The sequence below is a fragment of the Canis lupus genome, chromosome 2, assembly GCF_048164855.1.
Source record: "Canis lupus baileyi chromosome 2, mCanLup2.hap1, whole genome shotgun sequence".
NCBI classification, from domain to species: domain Eukaryota; kingdom Metazoa; phylum Chordata; class Mammalia; order Carnivora; family Canidae; genus Canis; species Canis lupus.
In genome coordinates, this window is record NC_132839.1 from 26,726,224 (window position 1) to 26,744,884 (window position 18,661).

Sequence of the window (18,661 nt, forward strand, 5' to 3'; positions counted from 1 at the left end):
CCAATTTAATCAAGTAATTAAACTGAAAAAGAATGTTCAAGACTATTACAGAGAAATTTTAAAACTCTATTAAAGGATATAAAAGAAGATATAACTAGTGGGAGAGGAATATCATGGGATGACTTAATGTTATAAAGATGTCATTTCCTCCAGATTAATCTATAAATTCAAATGCAACTAATAAAAATTTCAGTATGATTTTTGTAGATCTCAACATATTTATTCTAAAATTTATTTGGAATATTTTATAAGTAAGTGTTACTTTTTGAGATAAATGTATAATTTCATATATACTGTATTTGTATTGTATACTGTAGTTTTTTAGTGACTAGTTTTTGTATTCTTATGGATGGGCAGTTGATTGGAGACAGCAGAGGAGGGAAGAAAGCCACAGAGGTAAATGTTTTGATTAGCAGGGATAGAAATTGTGGTGGCAGCAAGTAGCACTCTCAGCAGAGAAACAGAAAAGATAGAGAAAGACAAGTGAAGTATGGTTGGATAAATACATAATCCTTCTTCAACTCTGAGAAAATGAATGTGGTAAGACTAGAGGACAAACAGCCACCTATAATGCTTCTCAGTATTTGCCTTATCTTTGCTTTGCTAATGACTACATACCATGTCTAATTCAACTGCCTTATATGGAACATTTAACTGTCTATAGCATCTGTAGCAGTTATCTCTAAGATTTGGCTCTATAATTGATGTTCATAAGTAATGGTGATCTTGAGTAATCAGGAAGAGCTTTAAGTATATTCTTGATGTCATATATACATATATATATATATATTTTTTTTAAGATTTTATTTTTAAGTAATCTCTGCACCTAACATGGAGCTCAAACTTACAAGTCTTTTTTTTTTTTTTTTTTTCAAACTTACAACTCTTAAGATCAAGAGTCACATCTGTATTGACTGAGCTGCCAGGCACCTTTCTTGATTTTTTTTTTTTTAAGATTTTCATTTATTTGTTTATGAGAGACACCCACACACAGAGAGAGAGAGAGAGAGAGAGAGAGAGGCAGAGACATAGGCAGAAGAAGAAGCAGGCTCCATGCAGGGATTTAAATTATTATAGAATTGTGATAAAGAATTATAGAATTGTGATACTATAATTGTGTATGCACACAAAAAGATGAGTGAGCGATAGTTTTTGTCTGTTCTGCAATGTTGGATATTTATGCATACTTAAAGGGAAGAGACTTACTGTGTATTTCTATCATGTAGCACACGTTGTACCAGGCTCTTCATTTACACTGGCATACTTTACACTCACAACAGCCATATGAGGTATATCTTATTAACATATGATGAGTAAACAGAAGTTTAGAGAAATAAAGTATCTGTTCAAGATCATGTAACTAGTGCCTAGAGTTGTTCTGTATTACGACAATCTTAGGATATCCATTTACTAGCTGTTACCTTGAATATTTCTGGAATAGTTAAAATGATTACTACTTGAAGAATAATACACAGACTTTGCCTAATTACTGCAATTATTATTAAGCTTGTTCCAACTTTTAATGTTTAAAAGTACTTGACAATATTTGTGCAGTAAATATTGTATGAATGCTTGAATGTGTCAGCTGTACTGAGAACTGAGGAAAGGAAGGTGTTTCTTTTTCCTGTTTTCAGACCATAAATTTATTTTTTTTTCAGACCTAAATTTTTTTTCTTTTTTTGTTTTTTTAAAGATTTTATTTATTTATGACAGAGAGAGAGAGAGAGAGAGGCAGAGACCCAGGCAGAGGGAGAAGCAGGACCCATGCAGGGAGCCCAACGTGGGACTCGATCCCAGGTCTCCAAGATCAGGCCCTAGGCAGAAGGCGGCCTAAACCACTGGGCCACTGGGGATGCCCTCAGACCATAGATTTAAATGAGGATCAGGATGCCCTGATGGACCAATGTAGGAGTGGACAGCAGGAAATGTATAAAAACCCTAAAAAAGGAAGTGATATCTATGGACATAGAATCTGATTTTGCTGGAACAATTGTCCAGATTTCATTAGTGAAACTGGCAATTTTTTGTTTGATTTTTACTCAGGTATTTGATTCCTTATGATAATATTGATGAAATGGTTCAGGAAACCTAAATGTCCTGTCTGTGATCTCACAGTCTGTTAGAGAGTTCCATTGTTTGCTTCTTTTCTGAGTTGGATGAGTTTTCCAGAAGTTAAGAAAGATATTTGGGAATATTTTTAGATACTGTGATTCTCAAGGCCAATAGACGGATTATTAAATAGCTGACTAATTATGAAGCATTGGGGTTGAGAGCTTGTTTGGAGGTTCTAGCAGGGGAGCGCAGCTACTCGTATACCCTTGACCGAAGAACGGTCCTCCTCTATCGGGGATGGTCGTCCTCTTCGACCGAGCGCGCAGCTTCGGGAGGGACGCACATGGAGCGGTGAGGGAGGAAGGGGACACCCGCCTAGCCAGCCAGATCAGCCGAATCAACCCTGGCGATCAATGGGGTGACAGATGTCGCAGCCAGATCGCCCTCACATCCATGGGGTTGAACCATCATGTTCTGTTGCTGTGACTATCTCATCAGGTAGTAGTTTCAGTATTTATTTATTTATTTATTTATTTATTTATTTTTGTGGTACCCATCCAAAGTCTATTAATTTGCTTCTTTACCCACTTAGTTTTGTTTTTAAACTAGTATTCTACTTAATATTTTTTTGTGATGATTATATTACCTAGCAAGCGTGTCTGTGATTGTGAAAACAATATAGCAAAAAGAAAATCCCTGGTGATACTATTTGTGTGTGTTGTAAGCAGATCTTGTTTTACTTTTTATGTTGAATAATCAGGCAGTGTGTTCCACAGTGAAATCACAGTTCAACAGTGAAATACATCTTACCAGTTAAAAAAATCAATGTAGAGATTTAAGTTTTCCTATGACTAAACATCTACTGCAGTGAGCAATGGTTAAAGCCAAATTATAAATTCTTAGAGTGCATGACTGATGATGTTTTAAAGTAGAACAAAAACATTGTTCAGGAGCTTAGCAGCCGAGGATAGGAGGAGATGTCTTGATATTTATCTAGTCAGCTTTCTTGCCTTTTTTCTAGAAGATGATACACATTAGTGATGTCTTTGAAATCCTGAGGTATTTGCTTGTGTTCCTTTTGTTGAAATTTTATGCAAACATCTAAACAGTAGCTGACAACCTAGCTTGAAAAGCTTTGTACATATGCCTTTTTAGCACTGAAGCTTTAGTTTTCTAAATGATTCTGATGGCAATGGTGTGACTTATTCAGAGGTTGTGTCAAAGGCCATGCCATCACTTTAATGGATTGTGGTACAGATTTCAATTGTGATATAAACAATCAGTTTGAAACCAAGGGAAGATTGTTTGGAGTAACTACTTTGATATATTTTCCATCAATGCATGGTAGTGGTGACATAAGGTAGAGACGGGATTGGTAGTGCTTCAGGGAAGGAATGCTTTTAGTTCAAGGAAATTCTGGAGCTCAGAACAGGCATTTATGAAAAAAAGTACAATTTAGATGAGTCCTGAGCTTAGAAGTACATCCCGGACTGAATTGGTCATATTTTTTATTCTCTGCATTTTATGCTACTTTGACATCTTGGGCCTTGCTAGCTGGGGACAGATTGCCCCTTCCAAGGCTTATTAACTCCTAAAGATAGCCGGGATTCCTATGGATAGCACTCCCTTGGGTGTGTGCCTTTCATATGCACCCCAGCCAATCTGGAGCCCTTACACACCACCTTTATTGAGTTCGCACAGTTTGACCCACCTGTGCGAACAGCACCTCAGGGCAGCTAGCTGGCAACTAGGGGCAATCCTTATACCCCAGAGCCTGCTGAAATTATTCAAACTAGGCAGTTCAGAACTATTTACCCTACCCTTCCTTGCCTTTCCTGAGAAAATGACAATAAAGGCTGTGCTCATGTTTTCCCCTAATTCTTTCCGTCTCCAGATCAACCTGGTACTTTCCCTTGTGGCCTTTTATGGAGTGGCTTGCCCTCTTCTCCTGGGAACTATGAATAATAATAAACTCTTCTTATGAAGACAGTTGTCTCCATGTCTCACACTTACAATAAAAACAAATCCTGGGTACGTTGTATTTTGTTTTATTTTATTTTTTAAAAGATTAATTTATTCCTGAGAGAGAGAGAGAGAGCCAGAGAAGGCAGAGGGAGAGAGAGAATCCTCAAGCAGACTCCTTGCTGAGCCCAGAGTCCAACGAGGGGCTTCATCCCAGGATCCCAGATCACAACCTTAGCCAAAATCAAGAGTTGGGATGATCAATCGACTGAGCCACCCATGTGCCTGTCCTGGGTACATTTAAAACATGAGCCCAGCTGTCTTCGGGAGTCTCCTTAGCTACTGTTAGCTAAGTCTCAGTTCTAGCTCATAATTAAGATGGGTAGAAATATCTTAGGCTTCTATGGTTTTTCCATTGTTTCTGTGGGCAGCTAATTCTACACCTTTTTCCTCCACTCCCTGGTTATGGATATTGAGAAATCTATGGAAGGTATTTCTTTTGAGAAGAAGTAACAGACTTTGGTGTTCGAAGATCGTAATCTGCCCACTTCTCCTTGGGGGGGATAGGTTGTAGCTCTTCTTAGAGGATGGGGTATGTGGGGGAAAGGAAGAGCAGTAGTGGCCATAAGTCCTGGGAGAAGGGGAGCTGAGTGACCTCAGAGGAAAGTCCACCTGCAGCTACTCACAGCTGAAGAAGACACAGAACAGATTTCTCATATTGCTGCCACTTATGACCTGGAAACAGCCTATGGATTTCTCTGGCAGGTGGTTATTATGATACTTTGTTTTGAAACCTTTAGTGACCTTGTCTGCATCTTACTGTATAAACAAGGATGCTTCAGTAGAAAAATGCTGTGGATATAAACATAGTAAGCCTTCACTGAAGAAAGGATGACATTATATGATCCTGGCAAAGATATATTCTTGTTTTTATAAAAAGTAGAGGGAACATGGAGAAAAATCATAAATTTAATGTTCATTAAAGATGAGTTGTATTTTAAGCAAGAGATTCATGTGAGGAGTTTATACCAGTGTTTAGATTAGAATTGGCCTTAGAAGTTTACATGAGAGTTTTTGTGGCCTAACATGCTTTTGTGTGTTAAAGAAGCTACAGCCCTATGTGCTATGGCATTTCTTGTGGCTACATATTAGGGAAGACCTAGTCAGTGTATTTTTTATATAGATTCCCCTAAAGATTTAGACTCATTGAATATTGACAAGTTGATACATTCTCTTTTCATGTGTGGCACTCCTGGGAATATCTGAAATGTAAAATTTATATTCTTATCGTAGTTGCGTTAGCAAATTTAACTAATGTAAACATCAGCTCAGAGCTTGCTGGGTGAAGGTGGTGAAACCCTCAGCCTACACCAACTTCCTGATCTCAAGTCTCAGTTGCTTCCTTTGTATGTGGGGACTTTTTTCACTTAGATTTCCCACCAGTCTGAGCCATGCTTCCAGTAGGAGGCTGATTGGTAGTTGCTGGATGACCTCTGGTGTGAGCTAGCGGGCTTTGCCTGCTTTCAAAGCTAATTCCTGTCTCTGGATTTTTTGTTTTTGTTATATTTTCTTATCATCGTTATCTTTTATTTTTCTCAGCTTTTGTATGGATTTTTCTCTGCTAGTCAGCTACTTTGGATCTACACATTCCAGTTAGTCCTCTGAATTCTTTCCCTGTCTGTGGTACATTATTTATATTATAGGCACAATGGAAAATCTTGATAGTTTCTTCCTTCATTCATAGTCCTTAATGTATATTCCTACAAAGGCATTTCCATGTTGGTAATATGTCACTATGAGCTTCCCTTGTCGCCTTTTCTTGCCTTTTTCAGAAACATAATTTCATAGTTATTTGCTTAATGCCTGGGAGTGTGAGAAGGTCTATTATCAAAAAGGAAAACTTATAAATAAATGTTGAAAAAAGCTACTTACCATCCAGAGGGCAGTGCACATAGTTCTCAGGGGCTTATAAGATTGGAACTCAAATCAGAGGAGGTACCACCATGCTTTAGCTATCTGCTGACAACTTTTTTATGTGGAGAGACCACAACTGTGTATGTTCCACTGATTGGTTCTGGTAACTTTTTGGTAGGCTTTATGAATTGTTTGGGTGTGGGTTTTATATCTTATAGTTACGGAGACAATAGACTGGTAAATTCTTCTATTTTAGGGAAAACAGAAAATAAAAGAGGAAAATGAAAACAGAATTGTGAAGTTTATTTTGTTGGAGAAAAAATAATTGAAACAGTAAAAAAAGGTAAAAAAATAAGCAACTAGAAAATCTTGAAATCTAAATGAATTGAAATTTGTGGGGAACATGGATTTTCATATGTTTGTTTAAATGAATAGTAAAGGAAGAAATCACAGTATTAGTCAGACTTAAATGTTGTATATTTGATTGTAGAGGTGGGTAAATTGCCAAGAGGCAAATTGGTGGGTTTGTGATTTGATTTCACTCTCCTTTAAGTAGCCTTTTACCTTTTCACAGGTGCTGGTAGAAGACATGAAACTCCTAGGTCAGAGACAAATGACTTTACTTATCCTGGCACAGCAAGCAGCATGAACATTAGCATATTTGCTTTAGACCTCCTTGCCCCCAGGTCCCGTGGAGGTGATGCAGTATGGTACAGATAAATGTACGTGTAGTGGGTTGCCACTGAGGAGTAAGACTGTTCTCTGTCCTGGAGGGTGACTTTACCTCATCCCTCAAGGTTGCTCATGCACACACCACCTGGAGAAATGGCCCCAATACAGCACGGTCCAGATCTTGCATTCCTGGTATTCCCAAGAAGACATACAGGAGTGTGAGAGACCCAAAGAGGAGTGTTTGCCAATAGGTGCTATGAAGAGTCAGGAAGTACTCTTCTATTTTTTATAAGTTTTAGAACTGTGAATATAGTATTTAAAGTACAATTAACTAAAGGAGATTTTAAAATGGAAAATTCTTCTAGTGAGGTTCAAGCCGTGTATTTTCTTAATTTCCTTAAAAATTATAAAATTTATACCAAACATCATGTTACCAATGATGTCATTATATTGATAGCCATGTTGCAAATAGTTTTGGAGACTTACTGTTTGATAGATTCAGAGAATACAAAGATTAAACAACGTGTAGCACTTCTGTGCACTCAGGATTAAAGGGAGGAACAGTCAGGTAAATTATGTCCTTGTGTAATAAATACTGTGATATCCAGGTTGCTGTGGAAACACAGGGGAAGGGCACCTAACTCAGCCTGGGGTGGTATGGTCAGGAGAATTCTTGGAGGAACGTAACTTTGAGTCTTTAAAAGTTAGCAAAATGGGGGCAGCCCGGGTGGCTCAGTGGTTTAGTGCTGCCTTCAGCCCAGGGTGTGATCCTGGAGACCCAGGATTGGGTCCCACATCAGGCTCCCTGCTTCTCCCTCTGCCTGTGTCTGTGCCTTTCTCTCTGTGCCTCATGAATAAATAAATAAAATACTTAAAAAAATAAAAATAAATAAAAGCAAAATGGATAAAGAGGTTGGGTATAGAGACAGAGGCACTAGAAGGCAAATACACAAGAAATAAGGAAAGTTGTTGTATTCAGCAATACTACTATACCTGCCCATGGTATAGCAGTATGGCAGCAGTAGTAGTTCACATATATGGAAAAAGACCATTGGCGAATTCTAAGTGTGGGAATGACAGGACCACATTCATTTTCGTTTAAAAACAAATGATTATGTTGGCACTGAGGTTAGAAGACAGGTGAGTTTGATGTTGGATGTGTGGTGATTCCTTATTAAACTATCATAGTAATGCAGGTAAGATTTGGTTAAGGAACTGAAGACTGACAAAATGGGTGGAAAAGAGGGGATCAGTCAAAGGAGATTTGAAGAGCACAATTGATAGGGTGCCATTAATGGGAAGCATGGGGAATAGTACAGAGAGGAAGTAATATCTGACAGATTAGTTCATGCCCGAATATGTTGAGTTTGAGATACTCATAGGAGATACAGGTGGAGATGGTACTTGATTACATGGATTTAGAATTGAGGAGAGTTTTGAACACCAAGATACAGGTTTGGGAGTCATTTATTCATTGCAAAATAATATCTACTGTCTATAAAGCATTTTGCTGGGTGCAGAGGAACCAGCATTTAATAAGATTTGCTCCTGTGCAGGTTATATTCCCATGGAGGACAGACATTAAACAGAAAAATTGCAAATTCTTTTATTAAAGTGCTTCCTGTCTTAGATTTCAGAGCTCTAGTGTTGTCCAACTCCAGGGTAGTGTTTACATAGAATAAAATTAAAAATTTGAGCGTGTGGTTCAGGTTGTATAGGAGTTTGCCAAGGAAAAAGTTAGGGGGTGGGCAGAGGGAATTGTTTCAGGCGGAATAAACCGCATATACCAAGGCCCATAAGCAAGAGAGGTTTTGGTGTATTTAGAGAACAAGAGGGGTGATATGTCTGGAGCATAGAGAACCAGAGAGACAGAATGGTATAAAATGAAGCTGGAGAAGTTGGCTCGGGCAAGATTATTGGACTTTATAGGCAAAAAAGCAGTTTGGAATTTTTTCTAAAACAACAGTAAGCTATTGAGTTTTGAGCAGGGTACTAGGAGATTAGGTTTGTGTTTTGAAAAGATGATTCTGACTGCTAATGTGGAGAATGCTTTGAAAGGGGGCAGGAGTGGAATCTGGGAGATCAGTTAGGAATCTAGGCTGGTGATGTAATGGTGGTCTGAACTAGACAGTGGAAGCTAGTAGGTTCAAGTTATCTTCTAAATAACAGAATTAACAGAACTTGGTGATTGTCATTTATCAGGATATAGTGTGGTTGTTGGAGTCATCCAGGCTGAGGAGAGAACATGGAGGATGAAATTTTGTGAGACACCAACATGTAAGGGATAGGCTGAGGAGGATTCCACAAAGGAGAAAGAGAAGTAGTTAGAAGAGAAGAGAATCAGGGAAGACATAAGTCAAGTGATGGGAGTTAGAGAAAGGAAAATGTTGTTAAGTAAATGCTAAAGAGTGAGTGGGAAAATGATTGTTTCCCACGTAAAAATACGTGATGTTTTAGGATGAAGAGGAGTATTATACTGTTTTTAGAGAATATTTAAGGACATTAGAAAAGTTAATTATATAATGTTAACTGAAAAGGACCATGTAAATTTGCATATTTAGCATGAATCTGAAGCTTTGTTTATTTTATTTTTTTGGTATTTTTTTTTATTGGAGTTCGATTTGTCAACATACAGTATAACACCCAGTGCTCATCCCATCAAGTGAGTCTTTGTTTAAAAGACTACATACATGAGTGTGTGTTTATGTAGCAAAAATATTCAAAGGCAATATAGCAATATGTTAATAGTTTTATCTGGGTGGCAACATTATTTTGTTATTAGTTCCTGTGCAGTTTTCAAATTATGTGAGCATGTATCAAGATTATAATTAGGAAATTATTTTTAATTTTGATGTATCTTTATCATTATATGTATTTTATTAATATTTTACAAACACATGTTGAAAGAGTGCCAAATAGTTCTGTAAGGCTTGTAGTAAGAAACTGCATTGCCTGCTCTCACCCTTATCCCATTACTATTTCTTAGGAACAACTATCTTCAACTCTTTTAGTTGATTTCTTTTGCTATTTATTTTCATATCTCTAAATAACAAATTTATATTGCTGCTACTGGATTTTTTTTTTTTTTTTTAGATACTGTCTCTTCAGTTCTCACAGTGGAAGTTGAAAATTTGTTCTTTCATTTGTCGTTTCCAAAGCCACATACCCGTTTCTTGCCTTTTCATCCTCTCACCATAGTTATTCTAATTTTGGTTAGAGTAGTATTTAATGTTTATATTATTATAACCATGTGAATGCCCTTCATAGCTCGGCCATGTGGTAGTATTCTATGATTTCTTTTCTCCTTTCTTCCTTCCTTTCTCTATTTTAGAGAAAGGAGGGGGAGAGGCAGAGGAGAGGGAAAGAGAAACTCAAGCAGACTCTGCTGAGTGTGGAGTCCCGCATGGTGCTCCATCTCACTCAAGATGAGACCTGAGCCAAAACCAAGAGTTGGCCACTTACCTGACTGTGCTACCCAGGTGTCCCCTCTTTCTTGTACACAGTTTTTCCTTGAATACATTTATTTGTTTAGAGATAGCTTAATTTTCTATGTACTTATGAATTTAACCCCAAACTCTATCTTAATGTCTAAATATCATCTTAATTTGTTAATTTCATTGTCTTGAAGACCTAGCTCTCAGACTCTTCTGCACTCTACTGGATATTCTAGTCTATACTGTTCTAATCTAGTCTATACTGGAAATTCTCCTGGTCTTTGGCATAGTTGTTATTTTAGGCCCTCTCTTTCCCACCATACCTGTTATCTTTGGGATTCCTTTTGCTTCTCTGTTTTGTGTTGGATCCCCTGTTTCCAGATTTCTTCTTTGCTGGGTCCTTATTTCAGTTGACCACATTCTCTGGTAGCTTTCTGGGTATTTGGTAGCTTCTTTTGACCTAGGAAATCATACTCTCTTCTGGGCTGTTTTGTGTGTATGTGTGTTAGTTCTTTGATTTCCTTGCTTCATTTCACTGTCTCTTGTCTGTCTCACTCACTCACTTACTAACTCACTCACTGCTTTTAGAATTCCTGTTTTCTTTGGATGTTGTAGAAACTTAGTGGGCTAGTCTTCTAATTATTTTATCTTTTTTCTTCAGTTATTTCCCACTGTATTTAGTTGCACTTTATTGGGAGATTTTTGCAGTTTTATGTTTCAACCCTCTGTAGATTAAAAAAATTTTCCTGAGGGTGCCTGGGTGGTTCAATTGGTTAAACATCCAACTCTTGATGTCCATGATCTTAGGATCCTAGGATTGAGCCCTGTGTCAGGCTCTGTGCTTAACACAGAGTCTACTTGAGATTCTCTCTCTCTCTCTACCCTTCCCTCTGCTCTCTCTCTCTCTCAAATAAATAATAATCTTGAAGAAAACCTCTCCTATTATTAGACCTACTTTTGTTTAATGCTATTCTGTTTTTGTTTCATATATCCATACATTATTTTATCTCTTTGAAAATTATTGATAGTTTTTGGACATTTTCTTCTCTTGACTTGTCTGTTTCTTCCAAGTTATTCTTTTTTGTTTGTCCTTGTCTTTCCTATTTCAGGCTTTCCTTAAATGTGTGATGGTCATTGGCTATCTGTTCACGTAAACATTCTAAAAAGAGAATTACAAAGCTGCCCATTAGTTCTAGATCTGTGGATAAGGATTTATGAGCTGAGTTTCATTTCTTGTAATCTGACTTTCAGAATAATCTGGTTGGATTTTCCTAATTTCTGATATCCATATTTTTAGGATGTTATTTTAGGCTGCTTAGTTTCCCTAGAGAAGAATCTTTGTTACCTGCTTGAAGAGTATGAGCCTCTCTCCAGTGTTTTGGAAACTAAACTGGGGGAGAAGCACATAGACTTTCTCTTTATTCCTCTTTTTCAGTGTGAGTTGTCTGTTCTCTAAACTTGCCTTGTGTCATCCAGTAATGATAAGATCACTTAAAAAATGAGAATAAACCTCTGATGTTCTGTAGGGCTGGGAAGGAGTACTCGTCTTAACTGGAGGGAGGGAGAGGTGGAATTGGGAACTGGGAATTTAACAGCTTTTCAAACTGGGAATCTAACAGCTTTTCAAACAGAGTTTTAATCAGTCCTCCTGTTCATAATACCTTGCATCTTCCAGAAGTACCTGGTACTGCCAATTCAGTTTTCTGGAGATTCTGTCAAATAAATTGAGTTGTTTTTAATTTCCCTTTGCCTGATTAGTATTCAGATTTCTGGGATCTCAGAAGTCATTTAACACAATTTTGTTATTTGTTGTCTTCTGGATTCTTTGTCCTTATGAATTTATACCTTAAAAGTCCTTTTACTATCATATGGTGGGAGAATGTACCTATAAATGTAAGCTCAAATCATCACTTTTGATATTTTACATGAGGAATTAGTGGTTGGGATGCCTGGGTGGCTCAGCGGTTGAGCATCTGTCTTTGGCTCAGGGCATGATCCCAGAGTCCTGGGATCGAGTCCCACATTGGGCTCCCCTCAGGGAGCCTGCTTCTCCCTCTGCCTGTGTCTCTGCCTCTCTCTGTGTCTCTCATGAATAAATAATTAAAATCTTAAAAAAAAAAAGAACTAGTGGCTAATAATAACTACAATAGATAATCACCAAAGAAATATCTGAAGCTTCAGTACAGCTATTTAGTTTATAATAAAAACAAGTGATAATGAAAATGATTTAATTAATTAAATAATTAACTTTAAAAATATTTTATTTATTTATTCATGAGAGACACACAGAGAGAGGCAGAGACACAGGCAGAGGGAGAAGCAGGCTCCCTCTGGGGAGCCCAATGTGGGACTAGATCCCAGGACCCCAGGATCACAACTTGAGCCAAAGGCAGATGCTTGACCACTGAGCCACCCAGGTGCCACAATGAGAATATTTTAAATAGCTTACCATTGCATTCCAAATGCCCGGCACTAAGTCTTCCATTTTTGTATTAACACATTTAAACATCATTCCAACTTTGCAGTTGGCACTCTTATTACCACCCCCTCTATAGATGAGGAAATTGAGGCATAGAAAGATTATGGCACTTTTATTTAGATAACACAGTAAACTAAGAAGTGGAGGAATAAAAATGTAAATCCAGGTAGTCATGCTCCAGAACCCACACTCTTAACCAGTTGTGTGCTATCCTACTTCCATGTGCTACTGGGGTTATCTCTTTTGGTTGAGATTAAAGATTTTAATTTTCTCCTATCAGGGAGAATGATCCACTTTATTTGTCTGCTAGAATTTTTATCTTTATGTATCACAAATAGTCTACAGACATAAAATGATTTTTCTTTTGGTGATTTATCTAAAGAGAAATTACTTGTTACCTTAGATTTCTCTGGCAGGTCTTAAAAGGCTTAACTTTTTCCCCCTTATGCATGGATATCTTTTTGATAATCCACTTTTACTGTTCATTGATAATAACTTTTCAAAGATTACCTTCTGCTTCATTATACTATTACCCAAGCATACTGGCAAAGTGATAAGCTATAGGAAAATGCTTCCGTTTCAGATTTTAAATAAATATTAACTGTCTTGAAGGGGAATTATTCATATTTTGGTATATTTGGAACATGTTTTCTTGCAAACTTATAGAGCAGCATCAATTAGTTAGCTGAAGTTAGCCCTTTAAAAACATAAACAGTCTTTTTGTGTTCTTTATTTTAGAAGTTGGAAGAAAGATGCAGTTAAAGACAAGCACCTAATTGTTTAATTCTCTTTTTGCATCAAGATGTGAACAAACAATTGACTTTATAGAATTAAACTTGTTCTACTTTAGGTTTTTTCACACTCTTAAGTATTTCAATTTATGCCTGAAAGAAGAATCAAGTTAGTTAATTTTTATAGTTATTAAATAAATTTTAGTAGCAATAGATGTATTCATATTCAAATACACATGTAAAAATATTTTTTCTTGCCTTGTGCTTTATGATTTATTATGATGTGTTAAAGTCATTAAAATTAATTATTTATATAAAACAAATCTAAGAATCAGATTTAGTTTTTTTACTTGATTTACAGATTTTTATTCTTGTTTTCATGACAGTGATGTTCTTTTCTCCCTGCCCACTTTTGCGTGTTTCCTGTATTAAAACATAGCTCTTTTTCCTTCTTAGGATTTGTCACTCATTCCTACTCACTCATATAAGAATGATGCTTGAGATCCCCTCAATGTTTACATATTCATACTATATTTGAGGCTATGTCTGGTTTGTAGGGAAATGTGCTTTTTACTTTCCTGTTGGTGAGTTTATATTCTTTAAGAATGAGAGGCTGTTTTCTGATTCAGGTCCTCTAGTTCTTTTTTCCATTCATCAGTTCCTCATATTAGACTTTGGCTTCTATAAGATGATCAATAAATGTTGACATAGCAATTCCATAGAAAAATTTGACTGAAGTTGATAATTATATACGTCTTTATCATGTTTCATCATTTGCCCAGTTCTAATCAAGAGCAATACTTGCCAGTGCTAGTCTTGATTATATACTTCTTGTTTGAGATTTATTTAGGGCAAAATTAATGAAAGGTTAAAAGGGCATATCATTATTAGAGTAGAACATAAGAAAGCACTGCTGTGAAGAAGCCACACTTTTCCCTCATGTTATCTAGTAGACAGTCCTCATTCACCTGCCCCTATTACTTAATTTATCTTTTATGTCCCATCATATTTGGACCATAGTTATATTGTATTTTATAAAACCTCCTCAGTTCATGGCAGGTAGAGGGGTTTGGTTTGGTTTGGTTTGGTTTTTAAATTAACAGGGTATTCTCAATTGGAATTCTTTCACTAGAGTTTTTAAATTCTCTTGAATTTTTTCTTTTCTAATTTAATACAGTAGGTGTGCTGAAACTGAGAACACTGTGCAAGAACTGACTATTCAGTTGAATATTTGACTTGAAAGTGTAAGATTAAAAGCACAAACAGAAAGAATTAGTAAGAATTTATCTCTGCTTATTTTCCTTCTTCTGATGAATTTTTAATTTTTTAAATTAGGAATTGAAGGAAAACTCTGCAACCCAAACTGACTCCTACATGTACAAAATAATAATTCTCTGAGCATTACATATCTAGCTAAGGTAGCTTTCATACATTTGATTATTTTTAAAACTTTTTCTTTTTCTTTTTTTTTTTTACTTTTGGAAAGAAAGGTTTATAAAGAAACTGGAATACAAGAAAACGGTCGTGTTTTTAAATTTTCAGAAAAAAAGTCAAATTCTTGAAGATCACATATAATTTTGTCTCTGTATTTCCCTTTCTATACTTATCATTGAATTTCTTAATTTTTTGGAGGTCAAGTTAAACATAAATATGGTAGGTTCCTAGGTTTTCTCTTTCTCTTCTTTATTACACTCTCATATGACTGTATTTTCTATGAGATGTTATGAACTAGCTTAGGATTTGTTGGTATGAGTTGTGGCTAAGATTTTTTTTATAGATTAAAAAAATTTTTTTGTATACTTTTTTTATTGGAGTTTGATTTGCCAACATATAGCATAACACCCAATGCTCATCCCGTCAAGTGCCCCCCTCAGTGCCGTCACCCAGTCACCCCATTCCCCCACCCACCTCCCCTTTCACTACCCTTTGTTTCCCAGAGTTAAGAGTCTCTCATGTTTTGTCTTGCTCTCTGATATTTCCCACTCATTTTCCCTCCTTTCTCCTGTAATCCCTTTCACTATTTCTTATATTCCCCATATGAGTGAAACCATATAATGATTGTCCCTCTCCAATTGACTTCACTCAGCATAATACCCTCCAGTTCCATCCACGTTGAAGGAAATGGTGGGTATTTGTTGTTTCTAATGGGTTAAGATATTATTAGTGAATTGATAGTAACTGCACATGGTGGAGAAAATGAAAGAAATTATGTATTTGAAAGGTATTTGCTTAACTACATTATAGAAGAGAAGGTAGGAAAGGGAAGGGGGTAAAATGTGGGAAAGAAAGATAAAAGAGATCAGGAGAAAAAATTGGAAAGAGAATTACCTGCATCATGATAGTTGATTATGTATTTGCTTCTGTTTCAATTTATTTGTTTTACTTGTTCTTTTCTCATTGAATTTTAAACTTCCAGAAAATGGGGGCCATTACTTCTGCTGCCTTTCATCTCCTGGATCCTAATAGTGTCAACTCAATTATCCATGGAGAGATTATCTGCTTTGTGTTTTAGCCTTTGCAAATATAGCTTTCAAGTTCTTATTGACATAAGTAAACAAAGAGGGTGATAAAGACTTTTTGAGTCATTTCACTATTTCATGTGTACGTTTGTTTACACTCCTGTGTAGCTTGGCTCTTAGATCAAACTATTCATTGTTAATCTTTAACTTAGATTCAGAATGAATCAGTTATCTCACATATTTTTTCTAAAAATAAATAAATAAATAAAAAGGTATTTTCAATTAAAAGCTTTTTTCTAGTTTATTTAATTGTTTTTAAATTGACTTTTAGCTTGAGCCTCTCCCACCTGTCCTTCACCCTTTAGCCCCTTTAGAGCTAAAGATCAACCCACTATACTGTTCTTTCAGTATGTAGAGCTGCAGAACCAGGTCCAAATCACTGATATTCACCTGACTCCTAGGGACTTGGAAAATATTTAGCCATCAAGGACCAATTTTTTTTTTAAGATTTTATTTATTTGAGAGAGAGAGGGGAGAGATGAGCAAGGAGAGAGGCAGAGAGAGGGGGAAAAGCAGGCTCCTCACTCAGCAGGGAGCTCAATGCAGGGCTTGATCCCAAGACTGTGGAATTGTGACCTGAACCAAAGGCAGGCACTTAACTGACTGAGCCACCCAGGCGTTTTCAAAGACAGCTTTAATTGGGATAGCCTATCCATACATAAAAACTAGAAAAGGATTTTATTTTATTTTATTTAAAAAAAAATTTTATTGGAGTTCAATTTGCCAACATATAGCATAACCTCATCCCGCCAAGTAAGTGCCCCCTCAGAAAAGGACTTTAGAAGGATTTTCAGTAAGAGTTGAAACATTAATTTTCTGGTTTTCTTTTAAGAAAAGAAATATCCAGTTAGGAAGCTCTAACTATAATCCTCTTCCTCGACACAAAAGAATAACAAATGTAGCAAATTTAAAGAGAAACATCTTTTTTTTGTTGAAACCTGCTTTAAAAAAAAATCTGGGATGAACATAGAACATGAAGCAATGATCAGCAAAGAGCTAAGAAGGAAAATCGAGCAACTTCAATTCATTAAGGTGTTGCTATATATGTTGTCTAATGTGTTGTCAATTCCAGAAAATTAAACATTATCTTATTCAAATGTAGGTACCGAAATATGTTTCTGTTCTTTTGTTCTACATACAAAGCTGTCATGGCTCATATGTATCTTTATTTAATCACTTCCTATTTCCTTTTCTGTAGAGGGAGCTCCTTGAAATCAGAGCCCATTTCTTCGAGCTCTGTATTTTGAAGATTTAATCTGGCTTCACGAATATAGTAGATACTAAACAAATGTTAGATGAATGAATCAGTTTGTGAGCTGTGAATGTTTCTGGGTATTTATTTCTTTATTTTTTTAGGGGGAATTGCAGGTTTAAAAATTAACAAATAAGGAAATGTTAACCAGGATGTGCTTTAACTTGTACTGTGTATTTGGTTTAGTTTTTAATTAAACATCTCAAGTCGTTACTTTCTCATTTCTAAGTCGTTACTTTCTCATTTCTAAGGAAAGTGTATGTGGGGATCACATACACTTTTTCATAACTTAGCTGTTTTCTTACCTAAAAGCTAAATGTGTTAAGTAAATTTTAAATGTTGGATGAGACCATCCTCTATCTAATACTTTGTACTTTTCCAGGGATGTTTATACACATTAAGTCCTATCCTGAAAACAACCTGAAAGAGGTACAAATGAGAAAACTGAGGCAGATATTTATTTCAAAGCTTGTAAATTTAAAACCTAGGATTTGGGACTTTTGAATTTCTAGTTCAATGTTATTTTGTTTTTACCTTGTAGACCCTGTTAAAATTTCTTGTTGCTTATTGTTTTAGTTTGCTAGGGCTGCCGTAACAAACCACCACAAAGTGAGTGGCTATAGCAACAGAAATTCATTGTCTTCATAATTCTGGAGGCCAGAGTTTGAACTTGTAGTGTTGGAAGGGTGGGTTCCTTCTGAGGGCTGTGAAGGAAGGATCTGTCCAGGCCTCTCTCTTTCCATCTTCTCCCTGTTTCTTCACATCATCTTCCTTCTACATATGCCTCTTTGTCCAGATTTCCTTTTTTTTTTTTTTTTTTTTTTTTCAGATTTCCTTTTTAAAAGAATACCAGTCATACTGAATCCAGGGTCCTCATTTTAACAAATTATATCTGCAATAACCTTGTTTCCAAATAGGGTCACATTCTGAAGTACTGGGGCTAGGATTCCAATGTATCTTTTGGGGAGAAGGGTGCTATTTTACCCATAACACTTACCCTTTAGTAAAAGAAGTCTGACTGGAGGTGTGGACTTTCTTTCAAAAATCTTAGTAGAAACTTCTCATTTGATCATCACTGTGCTGTTACCTCGCAGGTGAAATTAATTTAATACCAATGGGGAAGGCATTTTTGATAGAATCGTCCTTGTTGTGGTTCTTAGAGCCATAGAGTTTTCTAATGATCAGTTTGTGAAAATATCCATATTTATGATTTTATTTCCCTGGAATTTTCTTATGGTAAAATACACAAAGTTAACTGAGAACTAAGCACTTCTCTGGAGGCTAATCTCTTAAAGTAAATCTATCTGTCACTTCATGCTCCAGCTGTTCTCTTGTGCATCTAAATGGCCTCACTTCCCTCGAGGACTTAGGCAGATGATAGAAGAGTCTCTGAAGGAAAGTTTAGGTTAATCAGACTATCAAGTAGCTAGTTTTTAAAAAATTATTCCATAAACAAATGATGAGAGGACTTCTTGAACAGTTAAGATTCAGAGGGAGTCAGGGAACTCTTTACCATCATTTAGATAAAATCCTAATTAACTAGAACCTGGGTAACTGAACTGTTAATTTGAGCCCCCCCCTCCCTCCAACATAATGCTTTAAAAAGGAAGAGGTGAGTTACACAAAATAAAGGCTGTTCTGGGTCA

General features: G+C 36.3%; 1 protein-coding gene across 9 annotated transcripts in view; it reads left to right on the plus strand.

Annotated features, from left to right (window-relative positions):
- The window catches only part of SSBP2 (single stranded DNA binding protein 2), a 302,263-nt gene that overhangs the window by 48,245 nt on the left and 235,357 nt on the right, over nucleotides 1–18,661 (plus strand). The window contains exon 1 of one of the 9 annotated variants that reach the window (XM_072793425.1): nucleotides 6,632–6,650. The exons of the other annotated variants lie outside the window; for them this stretch is intronic. Coding sequence (XP_072649526.1) covers nucleotides 6,649–6,650 — 2 coding nt within the window. The 5' untranslated portion in view covers nucleotides 6,632–6,648. Of the gene's footprint in view, nucleotides 1–6,631; nucleotides 6,651–18,661 lie in introns of those variants that run through there. 9 annotated transcript variants of the gene reach the window in all.